The 20,665-nt window shown below is 32.3% G+C and overlaps 1 protein-coding gene across 2 annotated transcripts; it reads right to left on the reverse strand.

The window, feature by feature from the left end:
* Positions 1–12,503: 12,503 nt before the first annotated feature.
* Positions 12,504–15,931, reverse strand: LOC106772328. Of its 2 annotated transcripts, none has more exons than XM_022784520.1 (4): positions 15,464–15,931; positions 15,025–15,180; positions 14,205–14,894; positions 12,504–13,937 (listed from the first exon to the last, which is right to left on the reverse strand). In XM_022784520.1, the coding sequence occupies exons 1-4, from the start codon at positions 15,797–15,799 to the stop codon at positions 12,831–12,833; spliced, it is 2,289 nt and encodes a 762-aa protein (XP_022640241.1). In that variant the 5' UTR covers positions 15,800–15,931; the 3' UTR covers positions 12,504–12,830. The 2 variants fall into 2 exon arrangements, with proteins under 2 accessions (XP_022640241.1, XP_014514176.1); XM_014658690.2 differs by having other exon boundaries at positions 12,504–13,940.
* Positions 15,932–20,665: the final 4,734 nt, after the last annotated feature.

Here is a 20,665-nt window from a genome sequence, read left to right on the forward strand (position 1 = left end):
TGATCAACACACACCCATGGTGGAAGACAAAGGTGCCGACAGTTTAAAGATTAATAGGCACCAACTGAACCTGCTCATCAACAATCACTGCTTCTTAGATCCAGCTGTGGAGGACATCTCCCTGCTTGATCAAATCTGGAGACTGAAGCAGTTCCTCCTCAAGACTTCTTTGCTGATTCCAATGGTGGAGAATACCTCCCTAAAAGTCCAAAATTGGCAACTGCCACCTTGATCAGGGGAGTTTCTTCTTTTCCCTTCTCCCCCCTTTCCCTACTTTTATTGCACTTGTCCATGATCGGTTGATTGTTCTGATTTTTGATCTGATGATTGTGACACATTGAGGACACTGTGTAGTTTAAGTGTGGTCTATTGGGGGAGACTCTGATTTTTCTTTGATTAGTTTATGTTTTCTTGATTAAATTTTTTGTTTTCTAGGTAGTTTTTATTGTGTCTTTTGTATAGTTTTGCATGTTTCTCTTGATTTCTGGACTTGGTTTAGGTTGTAGATTTATCTTTCACTTCATTGATACTCTGATTTGTCTGAAATCCATGTTTTTCTTTGCTTGGGAGATGATTATGATGTTGGAGAGTTGAATTGATTGTGACAGAAATTACCTGTGTGAGATTTGAGCCATTTGATGATCTTTCTTGTGTGTGATATGTCTCTAGATTGCTTGCACATTTGTCTTGGCTTGACTCTGTTGTTAATTCTTGATTCATGAGCATGTTTTGAAAGTGATAAAGGCAGTTTGTTGTTGAGCCTTTCTAGCCAGATGAGCCTACCTTGTGTTATGATCTCTTTGTTAGCCCCCTTGAGCCTATACCTCCCCCGTTTCTTTGTTTTGAAGCTCATACAATAGCTTAAGTGAAAAACCATGATTACCTGGACCTTAGGGAATTTTGGAGCTTTGGAACTGTTTTGGGAATAAGTGTGGTCTCTTAGGAGTTGCAGATGAATTGGCTAGTGAGTCCTCTTCTTGCGGTTGCATTGTAAATATCATGTATCTTGTCTCTTAGAATTGTGTTCTGAAAAGAGAGAAAAGAAAAGAGACAAGATGGAAAAAAAAAATGCAGAAAAATGAGGAAAATTAAAAAAAAAAATAAAAAAAATAAAAAAAAAATTGTGTGAATAATGGAGTCAAGAAGAGGATTGAGTTAGAGGTTTTGGGTGTGATTTGACTGTGTTTACACTTGTTCCCCATTGCTCCTCTATTTCCTTTGGTTTGTAGCTTCTCATCCATATGATATCCTCCCTTGTCCTTGGCCCCATTACAACCATGAAAAGACCTTTTGATTTAAACATGCATGTGTGCTTGAGTGTTGATATTAGAGGCTTGCCAAGTCTATTTGTGTTTACTTTCTTGAGTGCATCGAGTGACATTGATTTACCTTAAACACTTGAGAGAAACACCGATTTTGTGCATCTGTGAGGCTCTGTTGCTCTTGATTCATCTCTCGAACTGATTGATTGTTTTCCATGTACTGAACTACTTGGATGATTCTGTGAGTATCTGCTTTCATTGACTCTATGTGGAACTCTGCCTATGCCTTTCACTGTCCAGATTTTGTGAGAACTATGCAACTCTGTGTTTGTCCTTGTGAGTCGTTGTCTTTTGTCTGTTGTGTCCGTGTCACACCCTGATGTCCTCAGTACTGTTCCCTGTTTTGTGTCTTGATTTTGCCTAGGAGTGCAAAAGACTAAGTGTGGTCTATTTTGATGAGTCGATATTTTATTGACTGCACTTAGTTTATTGTACCGGATTTAATCAGGGAATTGTGCTTAATTGTCCGATATTTTCCCGTTTTTCCTAATTGTGTTTAATTTGATCAGAAATTCTTATTTTAATTAATTTGAATTATCTGAGACTAATTATTTGCATTATTAATTGTAGGGAAAATTCTTGGATAATATTTTGGGACTTAAAGAGAAAAGCCACATCAATTTTACTTTAAGCTAATATGAAAGAGGTGTGAGTTTCAATGTTGGGGTGCACGGAAATGGGCCTCCAATATGTGTTGTTTGGATGATTAAATGAAGGAACATGTGTTGTCACGTGGAGGAGCTCCAAAGCAATTGGTTGATTTAATTAAAGGCAGCCGCATCACCCATCTTAGGAGCTTGGCATTTAATATTTGGTGAACATATGGGAAGTCACGGTCTGGACACACTGCAACATCCTCTTCACGGCCCGCCCACGAGCACACTGCAGCAACCACCTGGGGAGTGCAAATATCAATCCAGCTGCTTCCAAAAGTCAACAAGTATGACGTCCTAGGAGGTGCAGATTGGCCCAGGGAAGTCCAACCTTCATGGAAGCATCACCTACGCACATCCAACATCCAAAAGCTGCACGTTATTGAAGTAGTGCAAGACATTTCATTGGAGATAAAGGGCTGCTGCCATGTCCCAAATTAATCCAGCAGCGGATTCCATTGGGCTGGTGAGAAGTAAGCAAGCAATCCAGCATTCACGTGAAACTTGGGAGGTGCTGTAGTTTGGAGCCCACGGTCCAACTTCCTCCACAAAGTCCAGCATCTTGGGACGACCTGCAGGAGAACTCCTTGCTTGATTCATTTGGGCTGGAGACGCTGTCACGTGGGGCAACAAGGCTGTAACATCTAGCACTCCAGCACGTGAAAGAAGACACGCTTCATATGATCCAGCAAATAAAATAGGAGCTGTTGGCTTCATGGGTTGTTGCCATGTCTACATGAGAGGCTGCAACACTCCTTCATCCAGCAAAAACTGAAGCAAGGAATTAGATCCACCGAGTGCAGCACGTTCCAACTGCTTGCAGTTTCAGCCTTCATGCGTCAAGCAGAGGTGCACACGGAAGAAGTCCAGAGCTTGAGATCCTCACGACACGTCCAGCTTGCAAGATATGGGCTGCATCAAATAAAAAAAGCAAGTTGCTGCCCACATCTTTTCCCGCAGCCTTGAGAAGAAACAATCCAAGTTGATGTCCTTCTCGGTCCAGCCCTTTTATGTTCAACATGTTCATCCCGTTGCAGCGTTGGAGAGCAAGCAACGGTCCAGCAGCAGTCCAGTGAGAATGAGCACTCCAACTGCAGTCGAGAATGAAGGGAGGTGTGTGCTTAGAATTGGAGGTGCAGCGGCAACATTTTCATGCGTCCAGCAGCTGCTGCAATTCACGGCCCAAAATAAAACTAAAGGCTCCAATACGTGATTGAGCAGGGGGGAATTCTGAGGGAAGTGGGTCCAGAGAGGAGGCGAGGGAATTAGGTTGAAAGAGAGCCTCGGGATTGATTCCGAGTAGCCGCCACATGCCTCAGATAGCACACGGGCAGAGGATATGGAGGGTTACGGCTAGGCATTTCCAATTTATTTTCAGCATTTCAATTCATTAAAAAAGCCTATGGAAAGAAATAGTGCTCCAGCTGCCACATATCATTTAGTTTAATTGCTTTCAAGAAGCGTTGAAGAGTTTGCTTAATATTAATTTAATTTTGCTGGATTTATCATTTGCCTTCTTTAACGTTCACCATTGCATTTCCGAATTGTTGGTTTCTCTCATTGTTACATGTTTCTATTTTGTTGATTCTCATGATGACTATGCGTTGGAATGTTGCAGCACTTGGTATTAGGAAAATTTATTTTCATTTGAAAGCAAAATAGGTGCAGCCCTTTCTTTTGAATTTTTTTTTCTTTAGGCCATCACGTGAATTCAATTAGGAGAGCAAAAGGGTTTATTCATTTTAATTGGCAAGATGCACGTGGTTCACGGTCTAGCTAGGTTTTATCTAGGATTTAATTTCATTTATCACTTGCTTGCTTTTAGGTGTTGTCACTTCATGATGCTTGGTGATTTTGTTTTACAATTTCCATGATTGAAATACAATTAGCACTCCATTTTTTTTAGCTTGCATTTTAATAGCCTTGATTGTGTTTGGATATTTATCTATTGCGTTGTTCGATTTAATGTTAATGATGTCTATTAGGTTGGGTTTATTGTTTCAGTTCACTATGGTGTTTATTTTGTCAAGTTTCTTTATTTTCACGCATTTCCAATTTCTTCATTTGTCTTAGAGATCGTTTTGTCCCAATGTAGAACTGTTCGGTCATCTGTAGGATCGTTCGGTCTTCATGCCTTGTTTAGTTATTTTAATGTTTTCAATTATGTTTGATTGTGTTTAATTTTCAGTTTTATTTTAATTTAATTTTTCCGCATCCACAAACAACATTTCAAACCCACCCCCCCCTTTCGTGCTAGACCTGAGACTCGAATCATAGTTGGTCCTTGAGAGACGACCTAGGGGTCATTCCCTAGCTATACTGTACTTTAAAATGCACATCAAATTTGATTGGGCGGCGACACCCATCAAGGATGGAAGACATTAAACAAAACCGACATGCCACGGAAAAGAAACACGTGACGTGGTTGTGAGAATTACGTGTAACCACCACACCATACCACCAAAAGTAAATAACATTAAAATAAAAGTAAATAACATTAAAATTAATAAAAAGGTTAAAAAAGTAAAAAGGAAGGATATTTTTGTAATAATAAAAAAGAATTAAAACTTGAGGAGATGGAAGAAGAAAAGGAAGAGGTGGAGGGAGCAATACTCTAAAATCAAAGAGTATAACAAAGACGACATAAACCCCGACNTGACAAAGCTCAGCAAAGATTTTCTTGCTAAGGCTTTTCATCTTATCTCTCAATTTGTAAACCCTCCATTCCATCCAATCCCTAGAATGTGCCATTTTGTACCATTTAATTGAAAAAACAATTAATATGTTTTTCTAAGCAAATACAGGAAAGTTAAATGATATATATCGCGTAAATATATAATATTATCTTCTTAAAGTGTATGGAATTTTAATTGATAAAAATATCTTTGTATATTATAGATTTTAAATTTTAAGATTAAAGATATTTAGATAATTTCTGATTTTTTTATATTTTAAAATGAAAATAAAAATTGTTAAAATATGTTTATATTTAAAGTATATTTTTTTATAAATAGAGATCTTTTTATTAATTAAAATTTGATAACGTTAAAAGATTACTTAAGTTAACAAATCTTATAAATAAAGATTTTTTTATTAACTAAAATTTGATAACGTTAAAAAATTACATAAATTAACATACCTCATATATATATATATATATATATATATATATATGCTTAATATTTTTTTGTTTATCGAAATAGGAATTGTGTTTAAAATGATTTTACTTTTTCCTGGACAAAACATAATGAATTGTCAATTTTTTCTCATACATAATAACGTTGAGGGGTAATATAACTTGTTAATTTTGAATTTAAAAAAAAATTGTTTCTCACATCAGCTTCATCTTCCACCTCCACCAACCGATAATCAATTTAGGGTTTCTTCCCTCACATCCATCTGTAACAGCACTCAATACTATTGCTCTTCTTCCTCTTCCTATCTTCTACCTACGTTCCACTCCATCTTTCTTCGCTGTTATATTCTTCCTTTATCTCTGATTACCAAATCCTAAAAGGAACCACCATGGGATGTGCCAACTCCAAGCTAGACGATCTCTCGACAGTGGCGCTCTATCGGAAACGCTGTGTTTTTTCTCGACGAAGCAATCCACCAGCGCTATGCACTTGTCGTAGCCTACATTGCTTACATAAACTCTCTCAAGGCAATTGGTAACTCCCTCCATTCCTTCGTCCACCACGACACTCAGAGGCCTGCGCCGCCGTCTCCTTCTTCCTCCCCTTCTCCCTCTCCTCCCCACAAAACCCACCAGCTTTCCAAGCACGCCTCTCCCTCCCACTCCAATTCCGCTGGCTCCCACCTCCACTTCCACTATGACTCTAATGGTCTCTCTCTCCACCATTCCCCAAGCTTCCCCATTCGTCTCCCTTCTTTCTACCATAATTCCCACCCACCGGATCACAGCAAAAACATGTTTATACACATTAAGTAACTAGGGCAAATAAACTTCAAGGAATTGTTTTGCACTGGAAAGATGTCATGATGTCATGTAAAGTGTATGTCATGTTTCAAATTTTCATAATTGTTTCTTAACTTTTATTAAATACTATATTTTGTAATATTTCATATAAATTAACTATACTTTCATTTTCTATTAATTACTAGATGACATCTCTAAAGAAGAGACTTAATTTGAACAACTACAAAATTAATTCAAGTAACTAAAATTAGAGGAGAATAAAAAGGATTAAAAAGGTTTAAATAACCTTTTTTTCCTCGTAGTAATTATCATTTAAAATTGGAAAAATATTAAGAAATTACATAAGCATTGAAATTTAATTTATTTAAATAACTAATTTCAAGTTATGTATAATTTGTTTCATATACCAATTAAAAAAATCAAATAAAAAAATGAGAACTACGATTATATTGAAAAATATAAAACATTTTAAATCCATATTTAAAAAATGTTAAATCTAAACACTAGTACATACTTTTGAGTTATTATGTAACAATATTTAAAGTATTTCCACTTGATATCTATGCATTTGATTGCAGAGGGAGGGATTTCTTATCTTTTGAAAGGGATTAAATTGAAAAGCTATAAAGTTATAGTTTAAAGAGTGTCAAAGAAAGGATGGAAGAAGTATTCACTTTTTTTAAGTTTTTGGAAGTTTTATGTGAATTAGAGATAAAGATCAATTTAAAATATATATATATATATATATATATATATATATAAAAGTATAGATTTCATTTTATAAATTTTGTGAGATTAATTTAAATTTAAAATCTATTTTTTATAATAATATTAGAACTATAAATTAAAGTTTATTCTATCGAAATTTGTGTTTTATGAACATATTATTCTAAATGTTATTGAGTCATCTTTTGGAAACAACACCACTTGACTTTACTAATGCTTCTTGCAAAGGTTGTGCTTGTACTAGGTTTGTTATTCGCTGCAATTGCAATGGTATTTACAAAGTTTTTCACCACCAATGGTGACAACAAAGATGAATGTTTCCATTTGCTGCTACAAATTGGCCTAAGCCAAGGTTAATTATGTGTATTTCTCCTTTTCTCTTATCTTATAACATAAAATAAAGGTGTACTATGAAATTTCAAAATACAAGTATATTTTAACATGATTATTTTGTAATATTCTACTACATGAAATGCATTGCATTAATAAGTTGATTCGTACAAAAAATTGTTATTCCGACAACAAGATTATATTATCTAAAATAAATGTCATTTATTATTGTCCAAAGATATTCATAGATAAAAGAATACAGCTGAGGATAACACGATATATTCACATATTATTTTATTTGGAATTCTGACCAGAAAATTATGAGGTGGAAGAAGTTTTAACCTTAAAGTATTGCTTCTGCATCATACTTCTATTAAAGTTGATAACGAGATTGGTATTTCTTGTAAGTACGCAACAAATCAACAAATAATGATATTATATATACAAATTTTAATTTTTAACATACACACATTTTTTAAAATGTTAAACTAATAATTTAAAATAAAAGTATTTTTTTAAAGTGGTTTGATTTAATCCATTTTATAATTTGTTGGGTTAATAGTCACACCGACAACTCTTTAACATGATGAAATAATCCATTTACAAAAACAATGAGCAAGTTAATAAAGAAAATTAGAAGGATCAAGAAATAAACAATAGAATCGAAGACTATAACATGGGCCAGCATAAACTCAGCATAAACCCGACATGACAAAGCCCACAAAAGATTTTCTTGCTAAGGCTTATGATCTTATCTCTCAATTTGTAAATCCTCCATCCAATCCGTAGAAAGTTGTAAAATATTGTGCGGTTTTGTACCATTTAATTGAAAAAAAAAATAATATGTTTTCTTAAAAGCAAATATAGAGGAAGTTAAATGATATATATATATATATACTTAAAATATAAAAAACATGTTTATATACATTAAGTAACCATTGCAAATAAACTTCAAGGAATTGCTTTGCAGTCTACAGATGCCATGTAAAGTGTATCTTATGTTTCAAATTAATATTCATAATTGTTTTTTAACTTTTATTTAAATACTTTATATTTTGTAATCTTTCATATAAATTAATTATACTTTCATTTTCTATTAATTACTAGATGACATCTCTAAACAAGATACTTAATTTGAACAACTACAAAATTTAATCAAGTAACTAAAATTAGGGGAGAATAAAAAATGTATATAAATTAAAATGTAGAAACTATAAAAGGGTAACTACCTTTTTTTTTTATCAAGTGAAATTTCATGCTAATTTTACTAACAAACAATGGGGGCATAGTTTGAAAAACTAGTCACATATCATAAAGGGTTTAAGTCAAACTCTTCATGATATCATGTAATCAAATATAAATATCATTGATGTAAATAGCATTTGTAGAAGAAACATGCATAATGTTATATTTGACCTAATTCATACACACTTTGAATTTATGTTCTCCTATTCTTGGACAGGGTGTGGATAAGTGACGTGTTTTTTTTGTTTTGATCATCACTCCAAAGAAAGTAAGAATGCTATGAACAAAGGTTTGACCAGAAAAAAAAAAAAAAAAAACTAATAGCATTGAAGATATGTGGCAGTTTTTACTCTTTGCAAAGTTTTTTTTTTTTTTTTTTGTTGGAAATTGTTCATCCAAATCTTAGAGATAAACTCAAAACATTTGCGATCAAAGTCTTAGAAATAGTTCTAAGTGAAAGAGAAAATGAAAATTTGTTCAGAAAAAAAAAAGATAAAATTTATACTCACTTATATATTATATTATAAATTGGTTTTATTTCTAATCGATATAACACTTCCAACATTTCTTTTACTTTATTTAATTTTTAAAAATGAAAAACCTGTAATAATACAATAATGAACTCAGAAAACGAAGATGTTGTGCTATCTGCCATTGCATTGTACTTTGTAGCTCAGTTTTTCTTGCCTTTGGGCAAGCAAAAGGATCAAACATGGTAAAGACAAAGTCATCAGCAGAGTTTCTGATAACCAAAATTAGAAAGGAAGAGTGCAATGAGGGAAAAGAAAAAGAGCCTCTGTAACCTTACTTGTCTCCAACCTTTGGAACCATCCACCAAACCAACTCACATCAATATCGATCTCAGAATCAGCATATGTAACAACACCTCATCACATGTGTTTTGTCATCTCAATAGAATGTCACTGGATCATATTTATCTTATCAGTCTTAGGTTTTTCTTGTTAAAACTACTTCCATTGAAGACATCTTTTCCAACTTACTAAATTATTATAATTTTACTTGTAATACTATCATTATTATTAACTTTGTGAAATTTTACATAGAACAAAAGTCAACCTTTAATTTTCAATTACATGTATAGTTTCATGTTAAATTATGATTAATATAGTGAGATATATTAAATTATTAGATATTTTATATATTTTATTTTGGGTTTAGTTAATTTTTTTTCTATTGTAAACATAGTATCTGAAGTATATATTGAATATAAGGGTTTAATCTCATTCATAATTTTTACTATATTAAACATAGTATATAGTTAAGTTTTTATAGGAAAAAAATTCTTTTACCACACACTCACCATTGCCCGTGGCGATGTCTTTTGTCACTATTATCAAAGTTCTAGTTTCAACCAGTGACCACACAGTTTTGATCGTCTCAATCAGATGACCACCCTGTCATTCATCAAGCTCTTACGCACTCTCAGCACCTTTCAAAATTGAGGATATGCTCCATTTTTCGTCGTGCACGGTGACATGTTCCATCTCCTCTCAGGCAACTATTCAAAGTGTCAAGGTCACCTCATTTTTCCTCTTTCATGTCTCAATTGAATAATCTTGAATTTTTAAAGTTTCTCTCTCCTGTTCATATATGACTTTTTCCAATGTTATCACTTCTGACCTCTCTTTCTCTTTTGTCACAGGTGCCTCTGACATATTCATTTATACTTTTCTTAATTTATTTGTAATCACACTGACTCTTCAACAATGATCTTTTTATCAAATGGATGTCAACAATGCGTTCATGATTTCTCAAGGGCAAGTTGTAAGAAGATATTTATATAGAGCAATTGTAGAATTTGTTGTTCATGGAGGATTGGTATGTCACAAATCATTAATAATTTAGTATCACTTGAGTGGAAAAACAAATATTTTTATTAAGTTTTTATTGATTATATTTGTAACAAGCTTGATACTTACAATTTATATGCATCTTATATTTTTTAGGTACAAATCATTTATAATTTAGTATCACTCAGAAAAAAATATTTACAATAAATCTTTATTGATTATATTTGTAACAATTTGATACATACTATTTAGGTTAAATACATTCAGTAGTCCCTATTTTTACTGGTTTTCTTCAATTAGGTCCCTGTTTTTTAGAAATGATTAATTTAGTCCCTGAATTTGGAAAAATCAAACCAATCAAGGACATTCGGTTAACTTCCCTGGACGCGTGAAATATAGACCAGTGCTTCCTTTTTTCGCTTAAGCTAAAACTTTTCGCTTAAGCTAAAAGGACAGGTTCCACTTTTGAAAGATCTCGCCAGCCTAGCCAAGTTTCGCCCAAACTAAAAAGCTCTAGTGGTTCATTCTTATTTGCAGTACATTTTAGCCTAGGTGAGCATGGTTTCGCACAAACGAGAACGTTCTGGTGGAGGCGGGGACGTTGTCGTCGAAGGAGGATATCACCGGGGGTTCTACGGAGGCGGAGAGGAACAAGTTGGTGTTCTTTGAAGGGGGATATACAGTTTCGATTTGGAGGATTTGTTGAGGGTTTCGGCGGAGGTGTTAGGAAGGGCAGCGTGGGGACTTCGTACAAGGCGGTGCTGAAGGAAGGAACGACGGTGGTGGTGAAGAGGCTGAAAGATGTTATGGTGATAAAGAAGGAATTCGAGATGCAAATGGAAGTTCTGGGGAAGATTAAGCACGATAATGTGGTGCCTCTCAGAGCCTTTTACTTCTCCAAGGACGAGAAATTGCTCGTTTACGATTACATGTCTGCAGGCAGCTTGTCTGCTCTCCTTCACGGTACCATCTTGTTCTTATCCAACACCTCCCCAATTCCTTTTCTGNTTGTTCATTTTTCTTTNCTNCTTAATTNTGTTCGTAGCTAATTATTGAACTCAAATGCAATGCAATTTGATTGTTGTAGTTTAGGAACACCATATTTAGTTTGCTCTTGCCTTTCCGGCTTTTCCTTGTGTTCATACGGGAATTGAATATTCTTTGTTTGATAGAATTGGGGTTGTTTGTTTTTTTATGAGTATTTAATTTGGCTGAATTCCTAATTGTCGTAGTCGTGGAAATTCATTATTTTATTTGAGGGTTCCAATATTTTATTAGTATTGTTGCTGTTATTGTGTGCGAAACTATGTTCGTCTAGACGAAAATGTACTGTAAATAAGAATGAACCACTTGGTTAGTCTGGGCGAGATCTTTCAAAACTGGAACATGTCCTTTTAGTTGAAGGAAAATTTTTAGCTTAAGCGAAAAAAGGAAACACTCGTCTATATTTAACGTCGTCCGGAAAAGTTAACGAAATGTTTTTAATTGGTTTGATTTTTCAAATTCAAGGACTAAATTGATCATTTTTAAAAAATGGAGACATAATTGAAGAAAACCAGTAAAATTAAGGACTACTTAATGTATTTAATCTATTATTTATAATGTACTTGATAATACTATTTATATGTACTTGAAAATACTATTTATATGTACTTGAGAATACTCATGTATATATTCAATATAAAAAATTAATTTCTTACATAAATTTTATTATATTAAATAAATCTTATTAACGGACTAAAATCTTTAAGTTGCTACAAACATTTTAACTTAACCAAATAGACTGATGTTTCTATTTTTCTTATATATGGAAGTCAATATTTACTTATATTCTTTTATTTTTATGGATCTTTTCAACAAACTTGATTAGAATCTAATTTTACTTTTAACACTCTTAATGGATTCTTACAAACAAGAAACCAGATCGATCATTTTAACATCCGTTTTATCTGTTGTAAACTGAAATATTTGAAAGAATCAATTTTCAGGACACCCAGAACTGATTAAGCAGCTACAAACATTTGTAACTGAACTATGTAGACTGAGACATGGGGAGATGTGTTTGGATATGGATCAAATGAAAACCCCAACTGCTATTCACATGACGCACAGTTCTTCCTCTGTTGATGCAGACCTGATATGCTTGGAGATTACACGTGTAGTTAATAAACTAGCCGATTTTCTAGCAATTGAAGCATTAACTATAGTGTGTGATGTATACATACATTATGCATTTCCCCCCACCTGATGCTTCTATGAACCCCGCAAAGACATTATTTTACATTAGAAGACACTTCTATTCGACTAGTAAAAGTATATTCCAACGTAATTCGTAGACAGACTTTGATTATAACTAAAATAGACAATATGAGAAAAAAAATACTTTAACCAGTTGTCATTGTCGAACGTTTGAGATTGCTTTTAAATTAACGAAGTACTAAACTATTGTAAACATTCAAACCATAACAATGTGGAATAATAGCCAACAAAGATCAAATATTCCTTTGTTCGAGGACACTGAACAGTTGAGAATATCAGTGCTATCAGTAAATCATACAAAACGAAAGATTGGAATCATAGTGCAAAATGTTTATGAAGCCAATTCACAGGTCTTTTGCAAACTACAGGTTAGGTGCAAAAAGTTTGAGCTCACATGAGAAAGGAAATTACAGAGTCATTTACAGATACTCTTCCTTAGAAAGATGAAGCAAAACAAGGCCTTTTTGTAAACTCAAATCAGAAAACACTCTTAAAGTAGTAAGACTAGTTAGAATAACCGCATTCTGTCCAATATACAGTAAAATCATGCGGCAACCTCAGTTACAGCGAGTGCAAGAGTATCTGGCATAGTCATGGATGCTGCTACGGCCACAGGAGGTACAACATAAGACGGCAAAAACTGAGTGTAGTGAAACTCAATTTGTAGCCTATGGTGAAAAGGTGTTTGAGTGGATGATATTAAACCTTTCTTGACATCTGTTTGCAATTCTCTAATAGGGATCGCAGCCAAGAAGCTTTTGATATATTCTTTGCATGCTTCCTTTCCTCGGCACACAACCTCCTCTTCCTGGTCATTCTTCACCTGTTCTTCAGTATCCACAACAGAGTCCACCTCTTTACCACTGATTGGCTGGATTTGCCTGTCATTCTGCTCTAATACTTCTGCAACAGTTTGCAGGTCATTAGCGGTTTTTTCTCCTGATCCTTGAGCAACATCTTGCATCTTGTATATGACCGTGTTGCTGTCAAATTTCAAGATATATGCCTGATTGCATCCTTCATAAAGCCTCTCCCCCAAAGTGTCAATTATGCAGTAAGCATCAGCTTCAACTTTGAGGATGAAGAAATGGTCGTTCCAGCTAATAATGTAAATCTGGGGTTCATCATTACTAGTGCACTCCTGTCCAGCACGACTTATCTCATCCCAGATGTTATCAAAGGACATGGCCCCATGCAGAAAATCAAATCTTCCTTCATCCATTCCTTCTGGATGAAAAAATCCAATAAAGGATTTGCCGGGAACCACAGAAAGGGGGCGGATTTTGGCTTGAATGACTGTTTCAAGATCAAAATGTTTGTCAGGGAATCGCTCCCTGTAGGTTTGGTTTTCACATAAGTTCCTCCATTCCAATGAGCCATCTCGAATAAGACTATCAAATTGGGACTTTATGGGCATAAGATCATGATTGTTTTGGAACCAATCAGCTATTACTGCAACAAGAGCAGTACATGCACTCTCACCTGCTGCACGTTCACTACGCTGATCAATTGATGCAAAGAAGACCTGTGTCTGAAGTTTCATGTGGCCATCACGGCTCAATACTTCTTTCTGCTCCCAACTCCCAACAGCAAAGTTGTCATCCCCGAATTCAGATACTGATGATCGATTCGCACCTGAATCATCTTCAGTCTTCTGCAAGACAGTCATACAGTAAAACAGTAATTAGCAACAGTTCTCAAGAGTACCCCCAAAAGTTCAGAAGCTACAGTCACTAATTCCTTACTAAACATATATGGCCAGCCACAAATGTCAGATTACGAGTACAAGAGTACTAATCAGTAGTCACAAAGACCAAAGAATCAATTTTCAGGACACCCAGCAATCTATTATTTCATTCGTTTGAGCCAAATCATGTAGATTAACAAAATCAAAGACAACAAACAAACAAATTCTTACCTCAAGTGAAAGGGATTCATCAGAGCTAAGCTGTCTGCGATCATAATCAATGTCATCACCACCTTCTTCACCATAAGCCTTCTTTAACAATGGCTCCCCCTTAGATTTAGGAGATCTGAAACTCAACTTCCTCTTCCTCCAAGGCAGTATACTACGCCTTGAGCTCTGCAAGAGAGAAGGCTCGGTCGCTGACACGGTCGAATCGTCTTTGTGCGAAATCCCAACATCCGATCTGTGATTGCTATAGTAAACCCAGTCTTCGTCCTCACCATTCACCCTCATGCTGGAATAAAACGCCCCTCCAGCATTTGCATAGGCCAGTTTTCCATAACTAAACGACTTCCTCACACTGGAATCCTCTTTAACCTCATCGGACTCACCCTCTTCGAAATCATCAAGTGAATCAGAGTCAAAAGGGTAATTGTATTCACCATCCTCACTCCTGCCAGAGAAATTGCCCTCACTTCCCTCCTCCTCATGGCCAGCTTTCTTTGCCTTCCTAACAGACACAAACTCAGTCAAAATCTTCACTTTCCGAAGACCAGCTTTGAAGGTCGAAAGCTCATCTTTCTCAACCAACGTAGTTTCTCCTGGCTGAACCACGGGTGAAGAAGGCACGGGCACTATTGATTTATGAACTATTTCTGTGCTCTCTTGAGCCGCTCTTAATTCCACCAAACTAATCGATATCTGCAAGCAAAAACCAAAAGCTACCACTATGAACACAAAAACAACAAACACAAAGGCACAATGTTGATTAAGAAAACAACCACCAGTCTCTCGACAAAATCAACTAAAACATCGTGGATGATAGACATACACTAAGTAAAGGAGAGGACTCCGCAGCAGCACCAGAAACTGTAATAGGAATGCTTAAATCAAAGTCCTTTTGATCAACCACAGATGCAAATTCAGCCAGATTCAAAGTCGCAGTTCCGACCACAGGAACCTTAGTCTTTGACCTTTGATTCAAACCCTGCAACACAGAACCAACCAATTAAAATCAAATTCAAAGGAACAACAACAACAACAATTATTATTATTATAATTATATAATAATTCACAAAAACAAGAAAAAGAAAAAGAAAAACACCCCTTTTCCAATTAACCCCCAAAATCACTTCTTTAAAATAAAATTAAAAAAATCAATTTACGAGATATGAAAAAAAAACCCCAAAACAAAATTAATCTAAAATTCTAAAATTGCAGCAGAGAAAAAAACACGAAATAGAGAGGGAGAGAGAGAAAGAGAGACAAACATTGAAGAGAGAGAAAGCGATTTCCCAGGGGTGAAAGGCATTGTCTTTGTAGGCAGAGAGGGTGCAGAGCGTGTGAAACTCCTCGTCCCAGAAAACGACGTCGTCAGGTTGAGGTTGCGCCTCTCTGGTGAAGTTCCTGGCTATAGCGCTTCTACGCAGCGAGCTAAGCGTGAGTTTGGGACCCTTCCACTTAATCTGGAGCACCAGACCCTTATCTGCGCCTGGCCGCACCAGATCGCATCCCTGGAGAGAGAGGGTCTTCACCACCATCCTAACCTCATACTTCTTCGACACGAGCGGTGGCCACGGCCTCCACCGCATCATCTTCACCACCATGTACCCAATACGGTGTCGTTGGGTCAGGGGAAGGAAGGACAACGGAGAAAGAGAGAGAAAGAGAAAGAGAGAGAAAGAGAGCTTAGAGAGAAACGGAAAACGAAAGAAAGTGCGATACAGAGAAGGATTGGGACGCCGTTATATTAACGTCATTTTGTCATTTTTCTGAGGTACAAAAGATAAAATTACAATTAAAGCAACTTTTATTGGTTTTGTCAGGATATACCTCATTTCTGGAATTTATCACCATTTTTTATTTTACTTTCTTAATTTTAATTTTTAAAATTAATTGTTTTGTTGTGATTAATTTTAAAATTAAAAATATGCATACATAAAAGAGAAATAAAATAAATAAATAAATGTTATCAAAGAACTTCAATAGTCAATTAGGCTACAATGTCAATATGCTTTAAAAAGTTGGTCATTCTAATTTATTCAAAGTAAATGATGTAACAGCTAAAAAATTTTTGGCCAAATAGAAAATAAATAATTTAATACGCGTGTGGCGTAAATATAAAAGCTTTTATAGCATTATTAATTAAATACTGTTTCGGATGTATTTTCTAAAATAAAAGTTTAAAAAGTCAACGGAAGTGTTGTGTGTAATATTTATAACCGAAGAACTTTTAAACTGCAAGTTTCTTTATAATCTGTAGCATAATAAATTTTCACAGCAGATATTTTTCATGTATAATTTAAAATGAATCTTCTAAGAGAATAAAAAATATTTCTAAATTAAATTTAACATGAAAATTAGAAAAGATTAAGGATTTAATTTTAAAAATGTAATGTAATTAAAATTGTATGGAATAACTCAAGGAAGGTTTGGTGTATTTTAGAAAATCATGATTACGAATTATGAATTTTGTGTCAATCATTTTATTTATTTATTTAGGAATCATACGAGAATTATAATTAATTTAATTTTTTTTTGGTCGAAGAAATTTATTTTTGATAATATTTACGTAAAGTCTTAAGATATAAGGTTATACAAAATAATTAATTTATTGTTCTATATATTAAATATTTTTTCCAATTAGGTTGTCAACTCTGGTCGTAGGAATTTTCAGTTTTCACAACTTTAGATCCCAAAAAATACTCAACAATAATTTCTAAAAGGAAAAAAATAACAGCAAATCATTAATTTAATATTTAAGGTGTGTTTGACCAGACTAGTTAATAAATTGTTAAAATAATTCAGTGTTAAATTTAAAAAGAAAAACATATTATTTACAAGATTTTATATTAGAAAAAAGAAAATATTTCTCTTAAAGTATGAGATCTTATCACGATTTTATATATATTAGAGGAAGAGATAAAATATTTCTCTTAAAGAATTAGTTCTTATCTTTAAAATAATAAAAGATATTATATTTCAAATTTCTTTCCAAAAAAACTTGTTCTAAGAGTTACAAAAACTTAATTAAATCTTAAACAAAACATACTACTATAGTAAAAATTAAATGAGATGTTATATCTTATATGGTATAGACACCTACCTAAACAAAATTGCCAAATCTCAAAACAAGATATCTTACGAGATATATTCTTTAAGGACTAATAAATTAAATTTTATTAAATAACATTAATAAGTAAAAAGTAATTAAAATATACATTAAAAAAGTATAATAATAAAATAAAACAAAATTAAATATTTAGCATCAATTGAAATAACTACAATTTATGAATTCAAAACTCCTAAAATAATTTAATTTCTTGAATTAACAAAACTAAGGTTATAACTCAATTAAATAAGTCAATAAGTAAACTATTTATCCAACAAAAAAATTACATTTTCTATAATAATATTGGATAAGAATCCTTAAAATAATGGAAAAATTGCTTTGCTTATTGACAAAGATAATGTAAAAGAGTAACTGCAAGGGTTTTGTCATTATTATGATGTCCATGAATCACAATTTCAAATGCTTAAACATTATCACCTTCTTCTTCCAATTCTATCTACCTTAATTACATCATTAACTTTTTCAGAAAACATGATTAAGTTTTACATTAAATGTTTTGTGATTGAGTCATCATTCAGAACCTTAATCTTGAAGGATAAATTGACTTGTTGGAAACCTTTGAAGACCCTATCGTTGTTGCATATGTTGTAAGAACAAAGACATCACGTGCTATTGATTTCTAATTACTTACAAGGAAAGTATATGAAGGTAGTTAAATGCAATTGAATTCACCATCTTAACACATCAAACACAAATAACCTAATTATGATGTTTTATTACAATTTTAAAGTATATATAGTAAAATAAAACTTACTTTTTTAAATGTGGAAAGAGGATGTCTTTCTTTTTATTTTATTATTATAATCTTTTTAATTTCATCATGACTTTTTAAAAATGTTTTTTTTTTTAAATGAGTTAATTAATGGGGACTATATGGATGGATGAAATGTGTTATTCCATTTACATTATCTATCAATTTTATAAATAAGTCAATTTTTATTAACTAGGTTTGTATCATGTTTTGTTTCAATATTGGTTTGACATAAAAATGGATTTTTTTATCGAATAAAGTGTGATTTTATATGTTAATTACTTAAAAAAGTTTTAAAAATTTTATTAATATGGTAAGTCTTACTTGTCTAATATGATTTCATTGTAAAAAATTTATATATGTATGACTCGATTTCAAAGTAAAGTCATCATGATTTTGCACTACTTTTCTATGAAAGAAAAACAAATTATGAGTCAAATATATTTTTTTATTATTTTATTTTAATTTGAACTAAAGTCTTGCACTAATGGCACAAATTCAATGTAATCTTATTTGTATTAATCACCTAGAAATATATTTGAACATAAGTCGTGTAAGAATTCATACAACTTCTTATTTCATCCAGAAATCGTGTAAGATCAATAAACTTCACTTAGAAGTCTATAGTCATGCATGCATGATTTCTTTCTCATAAAATAATGTCATATGACTTATAGTAAAAATTTTAAAACTTCTCCATTTTAATAATTATCATTTAAAATTACCCATCATGTTAAAAAAAACAGAGGTTATATTGGTTTGTTTTAAAAAGAATAAACTCGCATTAAAAGAAAAACAAAATCAAAAAACTATTATAGCAAAACTAATAGAAAATAATGTATTAATAATAGTGGTTACACGAGGGTAATGTAACATTTACTTTTTAATATTTGTATAATTTACTTTTTTTATTTTTTAATTTTAAAATATATTTAATAATAAAATATGCATATTAAATTTGTATATTGTTGCAAATTTCTTTTAATTTTAAAATATAATTACAGATAAAATAGGAATAAAAAATGTGTGAAAAAAATCTTTATATATATATATATATATATATATATATATATATATATATATATATATATATATATACAATATGAAAAAATTAGTTAAAATTTAGTGAACTTTTGTTTTTTTTTTTTAAGAAAAGAGATTACCTAATATTNAAAAAAAATAGTCAAAATTAAGTGAACTTTTGTTTTTTTTTTTTAAGAAAAGAGATTACCTAATATTAAAGTATAATTTTTCATATATAAACTATTAAACCTAATTTGTACTGTTGTATTTGTAAGTGAAGAAATATTTTTTTTCATAAATAGATTTATTTCCTGTCCGCAATGCACTAGTAGAACTTTTAACTAAAATATTGCCATGAATCCTAAATGTATTTTACACATTTATCATAACTTTTTAATGACTTTTATAATGTGTAATATATATATATTAAGATAATCATATATTTATTTTATAACATTATGTTATTTTGTGATTAGTTCAAAATTATTTCACAATCAATAATAATATCATAAATATCAACATAAACTAATTACATGATAACACGTAAATGATATTAAAATGTTATAATTTCTTTTAAAAAATATCATTATCCATATAATAATTCCATCTAAAATCCATTAATAGGAGTTGTTACAGCATCTGGATCGATATTATTCAAAAACACACATGTGTGGAAGCTTAGCTTATGCATTATCATATTTTAAAATTCGAATTAAAACTTGCATGTAAGTCCAAAAATCATATATTATAGAGTATGTGGAACATGGCATCTTCCTTAAATATAGCCAAGTAGCAAAGAAAAAACCCTTAACAAATTAATTTGAATATACTCAAGAAAAGGAAAATAATACCCTTTTATGGTTTTGGATATAGTTAGGTAGATGGATAAAGAAAAATGAAATCTCTCCTAACTACTATCACGGAAAAGCATAATAATAATAATAATAATAATAATAATAATAATAATAATAATAATAATAATAATGTGTTTCAAAACTTAAAAAATCAAAATTAAATAGATAGAAGGAGTCAACTACCACGTTATTACGGCGTTAAAATCTAAACCTTAACCTTTAACTATAACCGTGGCTAAGGTTAAGTTTCCAATGTAAGACAGATAGATACACGCATATGTGTTTGTTTGTTACTCATTATGTGGTTCTCATTCCAACAACAAAAATAACGGCTAACGCGCTTCCGTTCCCACCGGACCGGACGAATCTTCCCGGAAAGATCCTATTCCGGTTTCTTAGCTTTACATTCTGTCAGACAATTTCAACTTACAAATATTTTATTTATTAAATTTTAAATTCCGGATAACTTTTAAGTGTTTTTTTTTTTGGTTGAATTTTTATAATGAATTTTGATATCTTTTATTGATTTTTTGGTTGATGGGTAATATGAGTGTTATTTTCGTCTTTTTATCTTAATCTAGCACGATCATCTAGTTCTTATAGGTTAACTCTCTCTTGGAATGAAAAAAAAGAAAAACTTGTTGAAAAGAGAATTAGAAAAGATTAAAGATAAAAGTATGATTTGATGTGTGAATTGTGATTGACAACAAAA

Source organism: Vigna radiata, chromosome 8, assembly GCF_000741045.1.
Source record: "Vigna radiata var. radiata cultivar VC1973A chromosome 8, Vradiata_ver6, whole genome shotgun sequence".
NCBI lineage: Eukaryota > Viridiplantae > Streptophyta > Magnoliopsida > Fabales > Fabaceae > Vigna > Vigna radiata.